The sequence below is a fragment of the Sturnus vulgaris genome, chromosome 34 (assembly GCF_052056855.1).
Source record: "Sturnus vulgaris isolate bStuVul1 chromosome 34, bStuVul1.hap1, whole genome shotgun sequence".
NCBI classification, from domain to species: Eukaryota; Metazoa; Chordata; class Aves; order Passeriformes; family Sturnidae; genus Sturnus; species Sturnus vulgaris.
The window spans coordinates 826679-835269 of NC_142276.1; the positions used below are offsets into that span (position 1 = coordinate 826679).

An 8591-nucleotide genomic window follows, 5' to 3' on the forward strand; every position below is an offset into this window, starting at 1 on the left:
GGATTCTGGGGTGTGTGGGGTGGGATTTTGGGGGGTTTGGGTGGATTTGGGGTGTGTGGGGTGGGATTTTGGGGGGGATTGGGGTGGGATTCTGGGGTGTGTGGGGTGGGATTTGGGGTGTGGGAGTGGGATTTTGGGGTGTGTGGGGTGGATTTTGGGGGGGTTGGGGCGTGTGGGGTGGGATTTTGGGGGTTTGAGGTGGGATTTTGGGGGGGTTGGGGGGGTGTGGGGTGGGATTTTGGGTGGATTTGGGGTGTAGGATTTGGGGTGGGGGTCTCAGCCTGGCACAGCCTCAGCAGCCCCCCACTCACGAACTGGCTGCTGCTGTGGGGATTCAGGGGTGGATTTAGGGTGGGATTTGGGTTAATTTGGGTGGGGGTCCCGGCCCCCAGCAGACCCCCACTCACGAACTGGCTGCTGCTGTGGGGATTGGGGGATGGATTTAGGGTGGGATTTGGGTATTTTGGGTGGGGGTCCCGCCCCCCAGACCCCCACTCACGAACTGGCTGCTGCTGTGGGTGTGTGTGGAGTGGGATTTGGGGTCTGTGGGGTATTTTGGGTGGGGGTCCGGCCCCCAGACCCCCACTCACGAACTGGCTGCTGCTGTGGGGATTCGGGGGTGGATTTGGGGGTCTCTGGGGTATTTTGGGTGGGGGTCCCGGCCCCCAGACCCCACTCACGAACTGGCTGCTGCTGTGGGGATTCAGGGAGGGATTTAGGGTGGGATTTTGGTTAATTTGGGTGGGGGTCCCGGCCCGCAGACCCCCACTCACAAACTGGCTGCTGCTGTGGGGATTCGGGGGTGGGATTTGGGGGTCTCTGGGTTAATTTGGGTGGGGGTCCCAGCCCCCAGCCCCCCACTCGACGAACTGGCTGCTGCTGTGGGCATTCAGGGATGGATTTAGGGTTGGATTTGGGGGTCTCTGGGGTATTTTGGGTGGGGGTCCCGGGCCCCAGCCCCCACTCACGAACTGGCTGCTGCTGTGGGGATTCAGGGGTGGGATTTGGGGGTCTCTGGGGTATTTTGGGTGGGGGTCCCGGCCCGCAGCCCCCCACTCACGAACTGGCTGCTGCTGTGGGGATTCAGGGTTGGATTTAGGGTGGGATTTGGGTAATTTGGGTGGGGGTCCCGGCCCGCAGACGCCCCACTTCACGAACTGGCTGCTGCTGTGGGGATTCTGGGGTGGGATTTGGGGGTCTCTGGGGGTATTTTGGGTGTGGGGTCCCGGCCCACAGACCACCACTCACGAACTGGCTGCTGCTGTGGGGATTCGGGGGTGGGATTTGGGGTCTCTGGGGTATTTTGGGTGGGGGGTCCGGCCCCACAGCCCCCCACTCACGAACTGGCTGCTGCTGTGGGGATTCGGGGGTGGGATTTGGGGTCTCTGGGTTAATTTGGGTGGGGGTCCCGGCCCCCAGACCCCCACTCACGAACTGGCTGCTGCTGTGGGGATTCAGGGATGGATTTAGGGTGGGATTTGGGGTTAATTTGGGTGGGGGTCCCAGCCCCACAGCCCCCCACTCACGAACTGGCTGCTGCTGTGGGGATTGGGGGGTGGGATTTGGGGGTCTGTGGGGTATTTTGGGTGGGGGTCCCGGCCCCCCAGACCCCCACTCACGAACTGGCTGCTGCTGTGGGGATTGGGGGGTGATTTAGGGTGGGATTTGGGTAATTTGGGTGGGGGTCCCGGCCCCGCAGACCCCCACTCACGAACTGGCTGCTGCTGTGGGTATTGGGGGGTGGATTTAGGGTGGGATTTGGGTTAATTTGGGTGGGGGTCCCGGCCCCACAGACCCCACTCACGAACTGGCTGCTGCTGTGGGGATTCGGGGGTGGGATTTGGGGGTCTGTGGGGTATTTTGGGTGGGGGTCCCGGCCCCCAGCCCCCCACCTCACGAACTGGCTGCTGCTGTGGGGATTCAGGGGTGGATTTAGGGTGGGATTTGGGTAATTTGGGTGGGGGTCCGGCCCCACAGACCCCCACTCACGAACTGGCTGCTGCTGTGGGGATTCAGGGGTGGGATTTGGGGGTCTCTGGGGTATTTTGGTGGGGGTCCCAGCCCCACAGACCCCCACTCACGAACTGGCTGCTGCTGTGGGGATTCAGGGATGGATTTAGGGTTGGATTTTGGGGGTCTCTGGGGTATTTTGGGTGGGGGTCCCGGCCCCACAGACCCCCACTCACGAACTGGCTGCTGCTGTGGGGATTCGGGGGTGGGATTTGGGGGTCTCTGGGTTAATTTGGGTGGGGGTCCCGGCCCCACAGACCCCCACTCACGAACTGGCTGCTGCTGTGGGGATTGGGGGGTGGGATTTGGGGGTCTCTGGGTTAATTTGGGTGGGGGTCCCGGCCCCACAGCCCCCCACTCACGAACTGGCTGCTGCTGTGGGGATTCAGGGATGGATTTAGGGTGGGATTTGGGTTAATTTGGGTGGGGGTCCCGGCCCCCCAGACCCCCACTCACGAACTGCTGCTGCTGTGGGATTCAGGGATGGATTTAGGGTGGGATTTGGGTAATTTGGGTGGGGGTCCCGGCCCCGCAGACCCCACTCACGAACTGGCTGCTGCTGTGGGGATTCAGGGGTGGATTTGGGGTCTGTGGGGTATTTTGGGTGGGGGTCCCAGCCCCACAGACCCCCACTCACGAACTGGCTGCTGCTGTGGCTCCGGCGCAGCCTCATGCTCATTTTGGTGCAGGGCTCGGGGCTGTGGCGCAGCTCGTCCCGAGCCCCCCCCGGCGACATCGGGGACCCCCCCCGGGGCTCCCCCGGAGGCTCCTCCTTCACCACCACCGTGGGGGGCACTCGGGACCCTCCTTGTCTGCGGGGAGGGGGTGAGAGGCGGGTTATTGATCGCTGATTGGAAATATTGATCATTTATTGGAAATATTGGTTATTGATTTATTGGGGGTCCTGCACTTCTGGTGACATTGGGGACCCCCCTCAGGGTTCCATCATTGTGGGGGGACACTCGGGACCCTCCTTGTCTGCGGGAGAGGGGTGTTATTGATCACTGATTGGGGGTTATTGATCACTGATTGGAAATATTGGTTATTGATTTATGGGGGGTCCTGCACTTTTGGTGACATTGGGGACCCCCCTCAGGGTTCCATCATTGTGGGGGGACACTCGGGACCCTCCTCGTCTGCGGAGAGGGGGTTATTGATCACTGATTGGAAATATTGATCATTTATTGGGGAGTATCGATTATTGATTTATTGGGGGTCCTGCACTTCTGGTGACACTGGGGACCCCCTCTTAGGGTTCCACCATTGTGGGGGGACACTCGGGACCCTCCTTGTCTGCGGGGAGGGGGTTAGAGGCGGGTTATTGATCACTGATTGGAAATATTGATCATTAATTGGGGGGTATCGATTATTGATTTATGGGGGTGAAAAAGGGGTCCCTAAAGAATTGAGGGGGAAAAAAAGGGGGTCTCTAAAGAATTGAGGGGAGGAAAAGGGGGTCCCTAAAGAATTAGGAGGGCGGATATTTGTCCTGTAAAACAAAACTTTGTCCATAAATAACAGAGAACAGAAAATTCCTAAAAAAACCGAGCAGGATCCCAAAAGAATTTGGGGAATTACAAAAAACAACCCCAAAACCACACAGAGATTCCCCAGGAAGATTCAGGGGGGGTCCCAGCCACCCCCAAAATGCGGGGGAGGGGTCCCCCCCAATACCTTTTTTCCTCAGAGTTTTATCCTTGGCCACCAGCCCCAGTCCCAACATTTTGGGCCCAGCCCATAGATCTGCAGCTTCTTCAGCTCGGGGTTCTTCTCAATGTCCTCCTCGGTGGGCTCGGGCTGGGGGGGACAGCACAGTCAGAAGGGGGGGGGTCTGGGGGCTCCACGAGGAGGTTTGGGGGCGCCTGGAGAGGGTCTGGGGGTTCAGGAAGGGGTCTGGGGGCTCCAGGAGGGGGTCTGGGGGGTGCCTGGAAGGGGTCTGGGGGCTCCAGGACGATCTTTGGGGTTCCAATAGGGGGTCTGGGGGCTCCAATATGGGGTCTGGGGGCTTCAGGACAATCTCTGGGGTCCCAATATGGGGTCTGGGGCTCCAGGACGATCTCTGGGGTTCCAACAGGGGTCTGGGGGCTCCAGGACGATCTCTGGGGTTCCAACAGGGGGTCTGGGAGCTCCAGGAAGGTCTTTGGGGTTCCAATACGGGGTCTGGGGGTTCCAATAGGGGTCTGGGGGCTCCAGGAGGCGATATTTGGGGTTTCCAATACGGGGTCTGGGGGCTCCAGGAGGGGGTCTGGGGCTCCAATAAGGGGTCTGGGGCTCCAGGACGATATTTGGGGTTCCAGTATGGGGTCTGGGGGCTCCAGGAGGGCTGTTTGGGGGCTCCAGGAAAGTCTTTGGGGTTCCAATAGGGGGTCTGGGGGCTGCAGGACGATCTCTGGGGTCCCAATAGGGGGTCTGGGGGTCCCAATAGGGGGTCTGGGGGTTCCAGGACAATCTTTGGGGTTCCAGGACAGGGGTTTGGGGGCTCCAGGAGGGGGTTTGGCATTCCAATAGGGGGTCTGGGGGCTCCAGGAGGGGGTTTGGGGTTCCAATAGGGGGTCTGGGGGTTCCAGGACAGGGATCTGGGGGCTCCAGGAGGGGGTTTGGGGTTCCAATAGGGGGTCTGGGGGTTCCAGGACAGGGGATCTGGGGGCTCCAGGACAGGGGTCTGGGGTTCCATTAGGGGGTCTGGGGGTCCCAATACGGGGTCTGGGGGCTCCAGGACGATCTCTGGGGTTCCAATACGGGTCTGGGGGCTCCAGGGTGCTCTTTGGGGTTCCAATACGGGGTCTGGGGGTCCCAATACGGGGTCTGGGGTCCCAATACGGGGTCTGGGGGCTCCAGGGTGCTCTTTGGGGTCCCAATAGGGGGTCTGGGGGTTCCAGGGTGGTCTTTGGGGTTCCAATACGGGGTCTGGGGGCTCCAATAGGGGGTCTGGGGGCTCCAGGGTGCTCTTTGGGGTCCCAATAGGGGGTCTGGGGCTCCAGGACAGGGGTCTGGGGCTCCAACAGGGGGTCTGGGGGCTCCAGGGTGGTCTTTGGGGTTCCAATACGGGGTCTGGGGGTCCCAATAGGGGGTCTGGGGGCTCCAGGACGATCTCTGGGGTTCCAATAGGGGGTCTGGGGGCTCCAGGACAGGGGTCTGGGGGCTCCAACAGGGGGTCTGGGGGCTCCAGGGTGGTCTTTGGGGTTCAATAGGGGGTCTGGGGGCTCCAGGGTGCTCTTTGGGGTTCCAATAGGGGGTCTGGGGGCTCCAGGGTGCTCTTTGGGGTCCCAATAGGGGGTCTGGGGGCTCCAGGGTGGTCTTTGGGGTCCCAATAGGGGGGTCTGGAGGCTCCAGGGTGCTCTTTGGGGTTCCAATAGGGGGTCTGGGGGCTCCAGGACAGGGGTCTGGGGGCTCCAGGGTGCTCTTTGGGGTTCCAATAGGGGTCTGGGGCTCCAGGACAGGGGTCTGGGGGCTCCAGGACAGGGTCTGGGGGCTCCAGGATGATCTCTGGTGTTCCAATACGGGGTCTGGGGTTCCAATAGGGGGTCTGGGGGCTCCAGGGTGCTCTTTGGGGTTCCAATAGGGGGTCTGGGGGCTCCAGGGTGCTCTTTGGGGTTCCAATACGGGGTCTGGGGTTCCAATACGGGGTCTGGAGGCTCCAGGACGATCTTTGGGGTTCCAATAGGGGTCTGGGGGCTCCAATACGGGGTCTGAGGGTCCCAATAGGGGGTCTGGGGGCTCCAGGGTGCTCTTTGGGTACCCAATAGGGGGTCTGGGGGCTCCAGGGTGCTCTTTGGGGTTCCAATAGGGGGTCTGGGGGCTCCAGGGTGCTCTTTGGGGTTCCAATAGGGGGGTCTGGGGTTCCAATAGGGGGTCTGGGGGCCCAATACGGGGTCTGGGGGTCCCAATAGGGGGTCTGGTGTTCCAATAGGGGGTCTGGGGCCCCAATAGGGGGGTCTGGGGGCTCCAGGGTGCTCTTTGGGGGGTACCCACCTCCTGCTGCAGGCGCTTGGCCCGCCGGCCGTAGCTGTTGACTTGGAGGGCTGCACCGACTGCCGCAGGGGGATGCTGTGGGGTTTTGTACTCGCGATCCTTCTCCTCGCTCTCAAAGGGCCTCGTGTGGCACTGCTGCACACAGGGGGGGCAGGGGGGACGCTCAGCGTGACCCCCCACGGGGGGGGGGGGAGACCCCCAAAAATCCCCCACGGAGCCCCCAGACCCTCACCACGAGGTTGGCCCCGGGACTGGTACATCTCGTAGGGGTAAATGATGCGCTCGTAGTGAGCCCGCAGCAGGGAGCCGATGTTCTTCCCCGACGGGTACGACAGGCGCTGGGCAACCCGCGCCCAGCGGCGATCCTTGCAGATGGCCTCGTAGCCACCCTCCTCCATCACCACCTGGGAGGGGACAGCGAGGGGTGAGGGACACCCCAGGGACACCCATGGTCACCCAGGGACACCCACGGGCACCCAGAGCCAGCCAGGGCCAGCCCCCAGTCCTCACAGATGGCCTCGTAGCCACCTTCCTCCATCACCACCTGCGAGGGGACAGCGAGGGGTGAGGGACACCCCAGGGACACCCCAGGACAGCCACGGGCAACCCAGAGCCAGCCTGGGCAAACCCGCGCCCAAGCGGCGATCCTTGCAGATGGCACTCGTAGCCACCCTCCTCCATCACCACCTGCGAGGGGACAGCGAGGGGTGAGGGACACCCCAGGGACACACAGGGACAGCCACAGGCACCCAGAGCCAGCCAGGGCCACCCCCAGGCACCCAGGCCAGCCAGGGCCAGCCCCAGTCCTTGCAGGTGGTCTTGTAGCCACCTTCCTCCATCACCACCTGGGAGGGGACACTGAGGCCTCAGGGACACCCCAGGGACACCCAGGGACAGCCACGGGCACCCAGAGCCAGCCAGGGGCACCCAGGGCCACTCTCAGTCCTTGCAGATGGCTCGTAGCCACCCTCCTCCATCACCACCTGCGAGGGGACAGCGAGGGCTGAGGGACACCCCCAGGGACACCCAGGGACACCCAGGGGCACCCACGGGCACCCAGGGACAGCCAGGGCCACTCTCAGTCCTCACAGATGGCCTCGTAGCCACCCTCCTCCATCACCACCTGCGAGGGGACAGCGAGGGATCAGGGACACCCCAGGGACAAGCCACGGGCACCCAGAGCCAGCCAGGGGCACCCCAGGGACACCCAGGCCACTCTCAGTCCTCACAGATGGCCTCGTGGCCACCCTCCTCCATCACCACCTGGGAGGGGACAGGGAGGGATCAGGGACACCCCAGGGACAGCCAGGGACAGCCATGGTCACCCATGGGCACCCACAGGCACCCAGAGCCAGCCAGGGGCACCAGGGCCACCCCCAGGCACCCAGGGCCAGCCCCAGTCCTTGCAGGTGGTCTTGTAGCCACCTTCCTCCATGACCACCTGGGAGGGGACACTGAGGCCTCAGGGACACCCAGAGCCACCTGCAGCCCCCCAGGGCCACCCAGAGTCCCCCAGGGCCACCTAGAGCCACCCACGGTCACCCACAAGCACCCAGGGCCAGCCAGAGCCCCCCAGGGCCACCCCCAGTCCTCACAGATGGCCTCGTAGCCACCTGGGAGGGGACACTGAGAGCTCAGGGACACCCCAGAGCCACCCAGGGCCACCCAGAGCCCCCCAGGGCCACCCAGAGCCCCCCCTGCTTCTACCCCCACCTGTGGGAGGACACTGAGTGCCCCATAAATTGGGACACGACCCCTAAATGGGAACATCGCCCCCCACCCCTCCTTCAGGAGTAATTAATTATCTCATTAAATAATGCTCACCCAGGAAAAATAATTACACCCCTAAACTCAAAGATTTCCCCGTGCAGGAAACAGTTAACTCCCAAAATTGGGAAATAATCTTCCAAAATAGCAAAATATTCCCCAAAAACAGAATTAAACTCCTAAATGGAAAAACACCCCCAAGGAGATCAATTAACCCCAATTAACCCTCTAAATGACCTTCATGGGGTTAATTACCCCCACCCCCCAATAAAAATACACCCCCAGAGGAAAAAAAAAAAAAAAAAAAAAAATCATTCTCCAGACATGAAAACAACCTTGATTTTGAGAAAAATCACCCCAAAATAAGAAAATATTCCCTGCCAGGAAACAATCATCAACGGGGGAGGGGGGGAACACCTCCAGGTGAGACCCCCAGGTGAGGGGGTGGGGGTCCCCTCCCCTCTCCTCACCTTGCTGAGGCTGTAGAGGTCGAGGATTCGCCTCTCCACGTTGGGAATTTTGAGGGAGGAGCCCTGGATCTCCCAAAATTTGGCGATCTGGTCCAGGTAATCAGCTTCACCCGGGTCTGGGCTGGTGGAAGTGGGTGGGGTGGGTGGGTGGGGTGGGTGCACACGCCCCCCACCCACCCCAAAATTTGCCCCCCCCTCGCTCACCTCCAGCTCGTTGAGCCTCTGGATGCGAGGGGTGAACCTGAAGTTGTCGACCTCGACAGCAAAGGGGGGCTGCCAATCCTGGGTGGGGGGCAAAGAAAAAAGGGGGGGGGGGGTGGTCAGGGATGGCCAGAGGGGCACACAGCCCGAATTTGGGGGGTGGGCAGCCAA

At 61.9% G+C, this 8591-nt stretch overlaps 1 protein-coding gene across 1 annotated transcript in view; it reads right to left on the minus strand.

The window, feature by feature from the left end:
- The window catches only part of LOC106864494 (lysine-specific demethylase 5C-like), a 59048-nt gene that overhangs the window by 32711 nt on the left and 17746 nt on the right, over positions 1-8591 (minus strand). The window contains 12 exon segments of the mRNA XM_088155029.1: positions 2648-2805; positions 3286-3303; positions 3685-3744; positions 3747-3807; positions 5983-6023; positions 6026-6068; positions 6070-6117; positions 6215-6229; positions 6231-6386; positions 8220-8320; positions 8323-8342; positions 8425-8501. Coding sequence (XP_088011155.1) covers positions 2648-2805; positions 3286-3303; positions 3685-3744; positions 3747-3807; positions 5983-6023; positions 6026-6068; positions 6070-6117; positions 6215-6229; positions 6231-6386; positions 8220-8320; positions 8323-8342; positions 8425-8501 — 798 coding nt within the window.